General features: G+C 53.5%; 1 protein-coding gene across 1 annotated transcript in view; it reads right to left on the reverse strand.

Moving 5' to 3' along the window:
* Window positions 1-13,201, reverse strand: part of PTPN23 (protein tyrosine phosphatase non-receptor type 23) — a gene marked incomplete at its 5' end in the record, with an annotated part of 35,280 nt that overhangs the window by 737 nt on the left and 21,342 nt on the right. Inside the window, 22 exons of the mRNA XM_084246995.1 lie at window positions 48-161; window positions 252-390; window positions 465-569; window positions 656-840; window positions 931-2,686; window positions 2,772-2,951; window positions 3,040-3,191; window positions 3,289-3,443; window positions 3,529-3,840; window positions 4,115-4,260; window positions 4,575-4,640; window positions 4,731-4,845; window positions 4,974-5,053; window positions 5,220-5,278; window positions 5,394-5,450; window positions 5,841-5,888; window positions 5,975-6,106; window positions 6,192-6,272; window positions 6,477-6,608; window positions 6,734-6,783; window positions 7,388-7,464; window positions 7,592-7,719. Of these exons, the coding sequence (XP_084103121.1) occupies window positions 48-161; window positions 252-390; window positions 465-569; window positions 656-840; window positions 931-2,686; window positions 2,772-2,951; window positions 3,040-3,191; window positions 3,289-3,443; window positions 3,529-3,840; window positions 4,115-4,260; window positions 4,575-4,640; window positions 4,731-4,845; window positions 4,974-5,053; window positions 5,220-5,278; window positions 5,394-5,450; window positions 5,841-5,888; window positions 5,975-6,106; window positions 6,192-6,272; window positions 6,477-6,608; window positions 6,734-6,783; window positions 7,388-7,464; window positions 7,592-7,719 (4,269 nt within the window). The remainder of the gene's footprint in view (window positions 1-47; window positions 162-251; window positions 391-464; window positions 570-655; window positions 841-930; window positions 2,687-2,771; window positions 2,952-3,039; window positions 3,192-3,288; window positions 3,444-3,528; window positions 3,841-4,114; window positions 4,261-4,574; window positions 4,641-4,730; window positions 4,846-4,973; window positions 5,054-5,219; window positions 5,279-5,393; window positions 5,451-5,840; window positions 5,889-5,974; window positions 6,107-6,191; window positions 6,273-6,476; window positions 6,609-6,733; window positions 6,784-7,387; window positions 7,465-7,591; window positions 7,720-13,201) is intronic.

Consider the following 13,201-nt stretch of genomic DNA (forward strand, 5'->3'; position numbering starts at 1 on the left):
TCCAGAAGGCTGTGGTGATCCCAGCAGCCTCGGGGCTCCTTCCTCACCTTCTGGTTGACGCCTGCGCCGGTTGAGGGCTTACACGGAGGGGGTACGCCATGGCGCTGCAGGACCTGCTCCACGTGTCTCACCACTGCCTCATGGCAGAACTTGAGGTGCAGCTGCAGAGGTACATTTGGCCTGGTCAGCTGGGAGGTCCTGTCATTCTGGGCAGAGGACCCCTCCCAGCACCCACCTGCCCTGACCCTCACTTTCTCCTGCAGCATGTGTTTCCTCTGCTGTCGCATGCGCCGCACCAGCTGAGGCAGCTCAGGAATCCCATTTCCAGCCTCCACCTCCTGCACAGCCGCATAGAGCAGCGCAAAGGCTCCCGTGCGGCCCACTCCGGAGCTGTGGCAGGAAAGGGGCGTAAGGCTAGAGCCCCCAGAGGAGGATCCTCAGGCAGCCTCCCACCGCCACCTTACCTGCAGTGCACAATGATGGGTGTGTGCAGGGGCCGCTGGTGCAGGTAATGTGTGTGCACCTCCTGGATGAAGCGTAGGAGGTTGCTGGGGCTGTCCGGCAGGCCTCTGCAGGGACAGAGCAGGGTCCCTGAACAGACCTGACTGGAGGCCCCCACCACCCCTCCTACCACCACCCAGGGTGGCAGACATACAACTCAGGCCAAGTAGGAAAGTGGAGGTGCACAAGTGAGCGTTTGAGGCTCTGGTCACGGAACTGCAGACTCAGTACCCGCTCCACATGGGTCTCAGTGGTGCGGACACTGCTCAGTGCCAGGCTGAGGGCACCGTGCACCATGGGCTGGCCCCTCTCGGTGGGGAAGTAACGTGCCACTTTTTGCTGAGAGGCAAACAAGATGTAGTTAGGAGTGTTTTCTAGGGTCCTACCGGGGCAACCTCCCCTCCCCCCGCCACCACGGCTCCCTCTCACCTTATCCATCTCCGCTTCAGACACCAGCATGACAATGACCGACACCTTCTGTTCATGTACCATGAGCCAGAAGTCGGCGGCTGTGCCAGGCAGTGGGGCCTGGGTGGCCACCAGGGGCGGGCAGTATGGCGAGAGTCCCTCCACGCGGCTGGCATTGATGTAGTCGTCTTTGCCAGAGCGCAGCACCACGCGGTTACTGTCGTAGGGCATGATGTCCTGGTGCCGGTTCTTCAGTGAGTAGCAGCGGGCAATGGCGATGGAACGGCCACGGGCATCCTGTTCCTGTGCTTCTTGCAGCTCCCGCCAGACAGTGTCCAGAGTCCCGGCATCACCCAACTGGCCCCGAAATGCCTCCAGCTCCTGCTGCAACCGCAGCAGCCTCTCCGGGTGCTCGTAGGGGTCCCGCTCAATCAGACGCAGGGCCTGTGGCCGCCGGCCCTCAGCAGCATCCACCTTAGTAGGCTGCAGCAGGGGCTGGCCACCCCCAGGAGGCTGAGTGCCACCATGCTGGCTTTCGGGGCTGGAGGAGAGCAGATCTGCGGCTGCCGTGCCTCGGCGTGGGGGTGGCTCTGTTGCAGGGGGCCGAGGAGAGACCAAGCCAGGCCCTGGTGATGGGGCTGGTGAAGGCACCAGGTGGGGACTGGGGGTGGGCTGGCCAGTAGGCGGGGGGCCTTGAATGGAAAGAGGGGCTGCCTGAGGGCCCAGGGGCCTCGGGGCAGGGGCTGGACCATAGGCCAGGTTGGGATGGGGCGGCTGAGGTGGTGTAGGGCTAGGAAAAGGCAGAGCCCCCGAGTGGGGGGGCAGGGGGTCCTGAGAGGGGCCTGGGTAGAGCTGGGCATGCACAGGGGGTGGTGGTTGTGCCAGGACACCAGGCTGAGGGGCAAACGGGTAAGGGGTCTGTGCGGGTACAAGTCCTGGAGGCTGGGGTGGGAAGAGGTGTGGATGCTGGAGTGGAAGGGGCTGCTGAGGGGGCTGGGGTCCAAATGCTGCTCGGGTGGGGAGAGGCTGGGGCCCAATCCTTGAGGCTGGGAAACCTGTGGGAATCCCAGGAGGAAAGTGGTGCTGGGCTGGGGGGGTCGGGAGGGCCTGCTTGGCCCCTAGTGGGTAGGAGGTATAGGATGCAGGCAGCGGCTGTGGTGGGGGCACTGGAAAGCAGGCCTGGGGAGGAGCAGGAGTTGGATTGGGCCGAGGTGCTGTGTGGCTGGAGATGGGGGCCTGAATACTATCTACTGTGGTGGTGGCAGGCCGAACCCCCATGGCCAATTCAGGGCCCAAAAACTGGGGAGGTGGAGCTGAGGGCAGACCTGCAACTGGCGGGGGTGGCCCTACCCCCCCATAGGGACTGTTCACCACACAGTGCTGGGGGGAAGACCGAGGCACAAGGCCTAGCTCTGGTGTGTAAGCAGGGGTTGAGTAAATGGCAGGGCCCGGTGCCATGGCCATTGTAGGGTGACCTGGGGCTTGGGGGACCCTGGGCTGCAACATCTGGGTGGGTCCCGAATAGGCACCAGGGGCTAAGGGGCCTGAGAGATAGTGGGGTCCTGGCCCTGTGGAGCTGGGGAAGGGGCCAGGAGGGAAGTGGCGAGGGGCAATAGTGCCCAGGAAGGCGTCGGGTGGCCGTGGGCCTGCCACCATGTCAGGGGGCAGGCTGCGCAGCTCCTCAGGCAGGTCTGTCTCCACTCCCTCACCCTCCTCCCTACGGGGCAGCAGTGGCTTTGGGGCTGTGGGCCGTGGTGGCGGTTTCTTCTTCAGCTCCCTATGGTCAAGGGAAGGAAGAAGTGGAGCCCGACCCCCATCAGCCCAGCCCACGTCTAGACAGTTAGCGCGGCAGCCACACCTACCTGTCCAGGAGTTGCTGGCGGGCAGCCTCACGGGCCTGGCAGGTAGACTGTGCCCGTTCCAGGAGAGTGGCCACCTTGCTTTCCAGGTCTGCGTAGAAGTCCTTGCCCTCCTGGGACTTCTTCATCAGGTCCTCGTAGGCTTCATAGGACGCCACCAGGGTCTGCAGCGTAGAATTCCACCTGGCGGGCACAAGGCCAGCAGGAGGTAAGCAGCGGGAGCTGAGCTCCAGGTAGGACTCTGGGCAAGAGCACAAGGTGAAGCACTAACTTTTGGTCCAGCTCACTGAGCACTCTCCGCACCGCTGCATACTGCACATTGGCCTCTGTCAGGGCTCGCAGGACGTTGTCCTGGGCAGCCAGGTTCTGCTCCAGGTACACCTTCAGCTGGTCATACTTCTTGAGCTGCTCCTCGAATAGCTTCTAAGGGAGTGTATTGGAGGTAGAGAGTGACCACTCAACCCTCCCCACCTGAAGGAGGAGCCAGAGTCAGACCCCTCCACCCTGCCTGCCCACCCACCTTCATCTCTGAGTGGTCTGTAGTAACCAGTGAGGCGGTGATGTCATCCTTCTGGATCAGTTCTCGTAGCTGCTGCTCCAGGGATACACGCTGGTCCCGCATTTCCTGCACCTTGGCCAGAATGCGCTTCAGGTTCTGCAGCACAGCCTTGTCCTCTGAGGACAGAAGTGATTAGCGAGGCCAGAGAAACCCCCCCAGCTCTTTGCCTCTCCCCCTGGGGACAAAATGGGCCAAGCTTACCTGGGGTGAGGGTTGGTGTGGGCAGGGCAGCCCGGACCTGGTCGAGTGGCCCGCTGAGCAGGCGCAGGTTGCCGACGTGCAGATTCATGGCGCGGTGCAGTTCACTGTTGGTGAAGGAAGCCTTCTCGTGAACTTCCATGTACTTGGCCCATTCTCGCCTCACCTCTGTCAGCTCGGTCTTGGAGACTGCTGCGCTGGCCGCTGCCTGGCCTGCTGCCTCCTGCAACTTCTGGTCTAGCAACTCATCCTCCTCCAGCAAGTCCCTGATGTCCTTCAAAGAGGCCTCCACATCCGTGAACACACCTGACAGCACTTGGGGTGTGTACAGGGGAGAGAAAGGGCGGTTCCTCAGGGGGACAGACCAGCCACCCACTCTGGCTCGCCCCCCAGGAGACTGAAGTGCCTGCATGGTCATGGCCCGATGTGTACTGAGCAATACAGAGGCACAGGGTGCAGCAATCCCGAGGGATGGGTGCTTGCACCTGATGCTTTGAGAGGTACAATTCCCAGGCTTGATGAACGAGAGGTGCCAGCAAATGAGTTTCGTGTTCCCACCCTCCAGCTGCTTGCTCTCACCCTGGCTCACCTTGCATGGACTGGACAAGGTTCCTGACGGTGTCGGGCCGAACACTGAGCGCCGCACACTTCTCCATGAGCTGGGGCGGAATGTGGTTGTAGGCATCAAGGTTGTCCACTGTCTCCGGATCCAGCTGCATTGAATCCATGAACTGGCTGCGGGGACCACAGGACCAATGGGAGCTGGCTGCTGACTCCGCACATGGGAAAAGGAGCCCACCAGGGTGAGCCCCCTACGGTGGAAGCCAGGTCTAAGAACCTGACCAGCACTGGGTCTGGTCTGGCCCCACAGAGCCTGCCCCGGGACGTCCTTTTCTCAAGACAGCTGTATCTTACACAGCTGGCACATGAGGCCCCAGGCAAGGAGAGCAAATCCAGGAAACCCGGTGGAAGCACATGTTTCACTGCCACTCCCCCTGTTGCAGGCAGCACCGGGCCCCACCGATGTCCCACTCCCAGCTCGCACTTACTCCAGCACCTCGTTCTTGTCCTCAATTTTGGCCATCATCTCCCGAAGCAGCTTGGCCTTCTCCTCACTGCAGAAGTGACAGAGCAGTTGCTGGAACCTGTGTCTCTTGACACATCCCAACCCCACTTGTGCTAAGTACAGAGCCAGCCTTTCTTACCTGTACAGTGATGAGGCTTCATGGGCAGCCATGGGAACCAGTTTGGCGAAGATATCAGGGCCTGTAACAGCTGGGTCTGTGGGATTCACTGGCAAGGGTTTCACCAAAGGGGCACCTAGGAAGGGATGAGGAAGAAATGTGACCAGGTCTGTGAGATCTCAGGTCTGCCTCTGTTCAGCCCGCCTCACACCCCTCCAATTTTTAACCTCTACCCCATTCCTCAGCCTTCTCTCGGCTTCAGACCTTTTACAGGCTGAAGGGTGTCCAGTGCTGGGACAGCCTCGTGGTAGATGAAGTCATTGTCCTTCTTGGCAGAATTGTACCTGGGGGTCAGAAGGGAGTGAAGAGTCTTGGGCAATCTACGGGGACTGGGCCCTAGCCTCGCTGCTGCGCTCTGGCGCTGGTGGTTTCCTCCCAAGCATGTAGGCAAAGGGCCGAGAGCCTCTCTAACAAGAAGGGACCATGGCCGCCCCCAGCCCCCAGACTCACTTTCCCCCAATGACATCCATAGCGAAGCGAAGTGCATCTTGCACAGTGTCAGGCTGACCCTGTGGGGTAGGAGGGGAGCCTCAGCACCATCCAAGGCCAGCCTTCGACCCTCCCCCCAAGCTCGGTCCCTGCACCCCAGGACCCCGAGGGGCAGCCGGGCTTCCGCAGCTTTACCTTGGCCAGCTTGATGGCTTCGTTGAGTTTATCTAGGGCGCTCTGGAAATAGGCGACCTGTAGGAGGGGCACAGGCAGAGCCTGGCTTATCCTTTCCTGTTTGACCCCTACTCCTCCTACCATCCCACCGAGCTCTGCCAAGTCATCAGGTGGCAAGAAGCCGAGAAGGCAGCCAGGTACCTGCCCAGCCAACAGCGTCACATCCTATCCCACCCTCCTGCTTACACCTCCAACCAGCCAGCTCCTCTGGGGGAGCCGGTTATGCTTCTTCAGCCCCACAGAAATGAGGGCTACACAGACAGGACCACGCAGACAGGCCAAGCCTGCACAAGAGCATGGCTGAGGGAAGATCACCTCCCCCATTCTGGAAGGGCAGGGACTGTACCAGGATTTCACTAACAAGGCTGGAACAAGTGCTGAGTCCCCTCTTCACCTCAGCTCACTCACCCGCTCCCCAAACTTCTGTTGCTCCTCAGCCTGCTTGCCCATGTGCAGCTAGGAAAGAAGAAAAGATGCCACTACTTAGTTCCCAGTCTGTGGCACTCAGCCCTGCCCAGACCCAGTGGCCACAGTCTCCTCACATGAGCTACAGCTGCAAAGTAGTAAATCTTCATCTGTACAAGTTTCTTCCAGTCCTTCTGGATCCGGCCCAGCAGTGAGGCAGTGTCAGGGTTCTCCAAGGCCCGGCACGCCTCCTTGTAGTAATCCACCACCTGGGAGCCAGGATGGGGCTATCAGTGTGAGGGTGGGGGAGCTCAGGAGTAAAGCAAAGAAAGGCCTGCCTACCTGGACACCCACCTGTGCACTGATGCGGGCCACCAGAAAGCTCTTTCTATTGTCCAACATTGACTTCTCCAGAAGGCACTCCTGAGCTTGGCCCTGGTGCAACAAATGCAGGTGTGCTTTCACGTTCACCTGAAATCCTTCCCAGCAGGCTGACCACAGTGCTCCCCTCACCCTCTCTCCTCCAGCCTCCCCACTCCAAGAAACACAGTCTGCTGCTGCACCGGGCCTGGTCTAGGATCCAGTGCTAAGTGTCCCCTCCCCTGGATTCCACATGGCACCCACAGGGGCACCCCTCACCAGCATGAGGTTGACATTCAGAGTGAGGATCTGTCGACTCATATCAACGCTGTAGGCATGAGGGAAGTGCTCACGCAGATAGGCAAAGGCGCCTGCTGCGCACTGGAAGTGCGTACAGGAGACCTTCATGCCCTGGGAAGGAAGAGCGAGTGGATGGCCAGAGGCAGAGTTAGACATGCCTGTGTTCACTCCATAGTATAGCTTTACTCCAGTTCCGCAGGCTGATAAAACTCCACACGTACCCCACCCCTCCTTACCTCCTCAGACACACGTTTGTCCATGGCCCCAAGCATGGAGTGCAGCGCTCCTAGGAAGGCAAAGGGTAAGTTGTCAGGGCTAACTGGGGGGAGACATGGCACTTCCCGGCTGCCTACACTAGTCAAGGGCAGGGGCGTGGGGAGAGTGGTGTTATCCATGAAATTCAGGAAATGGGTCTGAACTGGGAGGCTGGTTTAAGGACACCAAAGCTAGGGCAAGCAGGGACGCTACCAATTCCCTGTCTCCTGCTCTGCACCAGGTGTGTGGTTGGGGGTAAAGGAAGGAGAACCTCCCATCCAAAGTTCTTAATCTTGAAGCCTCAGGAAGCTACACAGGATTCTGGGGCTCCCCAGACTTCTTCCTTGAGTGAGGCTGAATCATTAAGGTTGATGGCGGGAGCAGCTGAGACCCGTCTTGTCCTGCCTGAAGCAGTTCAAAGTCACAGGTGGGTGGGAACACTCCAAAGAAGACATCTCTCCCAGCTGAAGAACTATGTGGCAGTCATGACCTAGACTCCCCATGACCTAGGAAAGAGTAGCTGGTAGAGCTGTGGGGAACACAGCAGAGTGGTTAGAGGGAAGACGACTATCAGCTCACTGCCTTCGTAGCCTGGTGTGGAGATTTTGGGCTGGCAGCGCTGGGAGATAGCTCACCAAGGTTGTAGAGAATGCAGGCCTGCTCGTACTTGATGTCCTCATGGGCTACAGACTTGCCTGAGAAGATTTCAGTCCTGTAGACAGGCCACCCCAGTATGGGTCAGAGGGCGGGCGAGAGAAGGGAAGGGGCATCACCACCACCCAGAGAGCCCTGAGCTTTCCGAGGCACCCTCTAGGCTCCCCCTGTCTGCCAGCTCTTACCAGGTGACAGGAATGGCAGCCTCCTGGCCCGAGCCCATAGGGACCCGACTCTGCAGGTAATGCAGCTGACCAAGGTACTTGCGGAGGACACTGCAGCCTTCAAAGTCCCGTGGAACACGCACAGCATTCTAAGGGGTGGATAAGAGAAGCAAGCCTGCCATTATTTTGGGGAGAGAACAGGCAGGCTTGTCCACTCACAAATGCCTGGGAGAGATGTATCAGAGCCAGGAGACTGCAGAGTCTAAGGGCAGCTGCACCTGTCATTCAACAAACCATCGTGTCAGCCAGGACTGGTGGACTATCAATTAGCCCCACTGTTCTGGAAGACAGTTTACAATATGAATTAAAAATTTTAATTTACTTTTGGCCTTCAGTTCTGTATCTAAAAATAAACAGTAAGGGATAAAAGGAATGCATATTTATTACAGCATTATTAACAGAATCAAATGCTGGACAGCATCAAAATTTCCACTGAAAAGGATCGATTGAGAGACACCCTACTGATAAGGGACTCATCACAAAAATCTACAAAAAGCTCACACGACTCAACAAAGGAAATAATCCAGTCAAACAATGGGCAGGAGAGCTAAAAAGACACTTCTCCAAAGAGGAAATGCAAATGGCCAACAGCTATAGGAAAAAAGGTTGAACATCACTTGCAATGAGGGAAATGCAAATCAAAACCACAATGAGCTGGGCCTCCCCTGGTGGCGCAGCGGTTGAGTGCTGGGTTGCGAGGCTGCCCGCAACCTCTGCAGCGCCAGTTCGATCCCCGGCCACGGGTGAGGGTCCCACAAAAAAAAAAAACCACAATGAGGGCCTCCCCAGTGGCGCAGCGGTTGAGCGCTGGGTTGCGAAGCTGCCCGCGGCCTCTGCGGCGCCGGTTCGATCCCCGGCTGCTCCCCGGTCACCGGAGGAGGGTCCCACATGGCGCGCAGACCTCTCCTGCCGCCCGCTGCTCCCCTCAGCAGTGTACTTCGGTCCTCCTGCCTGCTCTGCTCCCCGCTCTGGCTCTGGTGAATTCTCTCACCCTCCCGCGCTTCTGACTGTACCCAGTGCATGTATAAACAAAACAAACAAACAAATAAAATAAATAAAAAACATGCCTCTATTTAAAAAAAAAAAAAAAACCACAATGAGATACCATCTTACACCAGTGAGAATGGCACACTTCTAAAGCAGGCAAAAACATGGGCCTCCCTGGTGGCACAAGGGGTTAAACACCGCACTATGAAGCAATCCGCAGCCTTTGTAGCACGAGTTCCATCTCCCAGCCAGCCAAAGAGAAACCCACATGGCGCAGCAGAACTCTCCTGTCTTGCCTGCTGCTCCCCTCAGCAGTGTATTTCAGTCAATCTGCCTGTTCTGCTCCCCGCTCTGTCTCTGGTGAATCCTCTCACCCTCCCGCACCTCTGGCCTGTACCCTGGTTCTTGTATAAATAAATAAATCTTTTTAAAAAAAAAAAAGGCAGGCAAAAACAAATGTTGGTAAGGATATAGAGAAAAAGGAACTCTCCTGCACTGCTGGTGGGAGTGCAAACTGGTCCAACCACTATGGAAAGCTGTGTGGAGGTTCCTCAAACTGTTAACTATTAAAAATGGAGCTTCCATATGATCCAGCAATTCCACTCCTAGGGATCTACCCAAAGGACACAAAAACAATTAACTCAAAAAGATACCTGCACCCCCTATGTTTACTGCAGCACTATTTATAGTTAAGTAACATATGGAAACAATCCAAATGGCGAAAACAGATGACTGGATCAAGAAGATGTGGTATATACACAATGGAATACTATTCAGCAATCAAAAAAGATAAACTCATGCCATTCACAGCAACATGGATGGAACTGGAAGGGATTATGCTCAGTGAAATAAGCCAAAAGGAAAAAGAAAAAACCAGATGGTCTCACTTATAGGAGAAATATAGGGAAACCACATAAGGGATCAGGAAAAAACTAATAAAAAAACAAAACTAGCAAGCAACAATGAAATCAGAGACATTCTGCAAGGGAGGGGGAGGACAAGGGATCAAAACAGGAGAGAAGAGCACAAGGGACTATGGTGATGGTTCACAAGTGAACTGGTGGTGGGGATTTTATGGGGACTACACAATGATGTAAAAGATATAAATTAAAAAATAATTTTAAAAGGATCATTTAAATAAATTCAAAGCTACCAACATAATACTCTGCAGAAACAAAAACTCAAAAGACAAAGGACCTCTATTCATGTGTTAAGATGTCCATGACGTGCTTACCATTGACCAAAAAAAAAAAAAAAAAAAGTGTCATGAGTGGTATAATTTCATGTATGTAAAGTGATGTCAAACTAGGTACAGAGACAACTAAAAATCTAGATTCTATGCCAGAATATTAAGTGCTTATCCCTGGGTCATATGGTAATTTTCTTAATGGAGACATTTAATTCTTCATATTGTTTATGTATTCTTTATATTGAACATGCTCACCTTTTATAATAAACGCTAAAGCTATTCCCACTTTGGGAAAAAACCAAAGCAAACAAACCCTCTACTCAAACAGAAGAGCAGACAGAGGGGATGGGATAGAAACGCTGTGGATACTCTCACCGCACCAGTGCCCACATCAGGACACTGGCAGCCAAGGAACCTAGTAGACCGCTCAACCAGCCTCAGCTAAAAGTAATCCTCCAGGACACTCAGTAAAGTGTCCATGGTGCCGGGCTCTGAGCTTCTGCCGGAGATGCCATGTGGGACCTCAGAGCAGGAAGTCTGGCACTAGTCCCACAAAACACCACTTCCTGGTAGTATCTTAGGAGATCATCTCCCTTCTGGGCCTCAATCTCCTCTCTGAACAGGAATTTACCTTCCTTGGGTTAAGGCCCCTACAATACCCAGTGCAAGGATAAGGTGTGTCACAGTCACCTGCTGAGGGGCTACCTCAGGGAGCCTGGTCCCAAAGGCTAGGACTTCTCAAATCTAGTCATTCTTATCACCCCTTTCTCCATCATAACCCTTGCCATAATCATACACCACTGGCACTTAACATCTTCCTTTCAGCCAAATCATTTTTTAAATTGGAGCTACATCCTTATTTGAAATACTAGGTGTGATGTGCTCGCTACTTTTTTTTTTTTAAATACTGAAGCATATACAAGAAGACTAAAATTTTCGAAATTTTACTTTGTATATCCTAAAGTCATCCTTGAGAAACAATGGAAGCAAACCTCTCTTCCGGTTATACAGATCCATCCAACCCTTTAATCCAACCTCTTACCCCAACCCAGCCTGTGACACTGATAAGCTACATGTAAGCGGAGTAGAACAGAACATGGGTCTGTTGCCACACTACACCCACGCCCCCCTAGCCCTGTACCTGTCAATTTTATCTCCAATAATCACAAAGCCAAGAATTTAAAATTACAACCAGAAAATCCTCTTAAGAGACAACTATTCAGGGCCTCCCTAGTGGCGCAAGGGTGTTAAGACGCAGCCTAAAAGGCTGTCCACAGCCACTGCAGCACGAGTTCGATCCCTGGCCAGGGAGACCTCTCCTGTCTCACCCGCTGCTCCCCTCAGCAGTGTATTTCAGTCAATCTGCCTGTTCTGTTCCCCACTCTGTCTCTGGTGAATCCTCTCACCCCCCACATCTCCGGCCTGTTCCCCAGTACTTGTATGCATAAATAAAATCTTAAAAAAAAGAAGAGACAACTATTCCAACTCCAATTTTACAAATGAGGAAACTTGAGGCCTAGATTAGGGAAAGAGGATGGTTTACAGCTTCTCAAATTATATCCACCTTTCTGTTCCCCACTGTAAATTACTGAGTTATAGCAATAGGGAAACTGTGCCCTGTAAGTCTGTTAGAATGTATTTTCTGATTCACTTAAAAGTAAACCAGTATTATTTTCAAAATTCCTGTAAAGGTCTAGTTACTCTCTTTTCACTTTACATATTGCTGAGTCTGGGATTCTTGTCTGGTAATTTTAGTTTGATCTGTGTTTTCACTGAACAAACATAATCTAGTCCAACTCTCACACTGCTGGAAGAATAAACAAGGAGTGGGAGTGGCTATGTGAAATGCTTCTAGGAGCTATGTCTGGAGGCTCCTGAGCCCTCTTGCAGGTGGATCTCTTCAACCCACTGTTCTGCGCAGGCTGCCTGCCTTAAAGGATCGGCCTCTGGAGATTTTAGAGATTAGTGATTCTCTTCCTCTCAGAGTGTGCTGCGTGCATTTGTGCCTGTGTGCACAAAATGGAGGTCATCCTAGAGACTGAGATTCTCACTAGTTTTTAAGCTTTCAAATAATTTTTTAAAAAATTCTGTTTCTGGGCCTCCCCAGTGGCGCAGCGGTTGAGCACTGGCCTGCGAAGCTGCCCGCAGCCTTGCAGCGCCGGTTCAATCCCCGGCCGCCGGGCAGCAGACCTCTGCTGCCACCCGCTGCTCCCCTCAGCAGTGTATTTTGTCAGTCTGCCTGTTCTGCTCCCCGCTCTGGTGAATTCTCTTACCCTCCCGCGCTTCTGACTGTACCCCGTGCTTGAATGAATGAATGAATAAATAAATCTTTAAAAAAAAAAAAAGAAAGAAAATTCTATTTCTGAGTAGTGTTCTGGGAAGATGGCAGAGTAGGAAGCACCAGAAATCTTGTCTCCCCATCTAGACAACAACTGCACTGGCAGAATCTCTCCGATGTAACTATTTTGGAACCCAACAGTCTATTGAAGGCCCGCACTTGCAGATGATAAATTTAGATAGTGAACTTCCAGAATTTCAGTTCTTGGTTCAGTAGCAACTACCTAGTTCCCAGCCCCATGCAGGCAACCTCATATGTGCTCCTGAACACCTTGCACACAGTTTGTGGGAGACAGTGTAGGAAATAAGGACCCTGTCCTCTAAATATTGGTGATCCGTGCCGTGCTCTGGTAACTTTATGGCTTCTGATCTCAGGCTTGCAAAGAGAAGGGCAGACACTGTTGTTGCACCTCCCCCACTGCTGCAGTCCCCCTCTAGCTGAAGTGACTTCAAGGAGATTTAAAGGGCCAGTACTTATAGCATATACACATGATTCTCAATGATGAACACCTGAGACTTATACAATATTATATAACATTATAATGCAAGTTACTTCAATATCAACTAATTAAGTGCCTGTGCTACCCTTTACCCCCTCACCACCTCCATTGTTTTTCTCTACTTGCCTTTTGGGACCCAGACACAATTAAAAGCAACCCCCGTATATGCAGAAAATTAGAAAATCATCATGCATACACAGGGAAAGACAGAGGCTCAAAAAAGACCTGAGAAGACCTTAAATCCATACTTTAGGCTGATCCTTGGCACAGAGGTAGGCTGCAAGAATAAAATAGCAAATCCTGGGGAGGAGGGGTGAGATCCTTTTTGACTTCCAGAGTTATCATAGTGAATGAAATGGAAATACCAACAAATAGAAGAAATTCTCAAATTGAAAAAGCACAGTAACTGAATTGAGAAGGTCACTAGAGGGCCTCCCTGGTGGCACAAGGGGTTAAGTCGAAGCACTATGAAGCTATCAGCAGCCACTGCAGCATGCATTCTATCTCGTCAGGGAGCTACTCACATGGTGCAGCAGACCTCTCCTGTCTCTCCTGCTG

The sequence above is a fragment of the Talpa europaea genome (assembly GCF_964194135.1).
Source record: "Talpa europaea genome assembly, chromosome: 11".
Taxonomy (NCBI): Eukaryota; Metazoa; Chordata; class Mammalia; order Eulipotyphla; family Talpidae; genus Talpa; species Talpa europaea.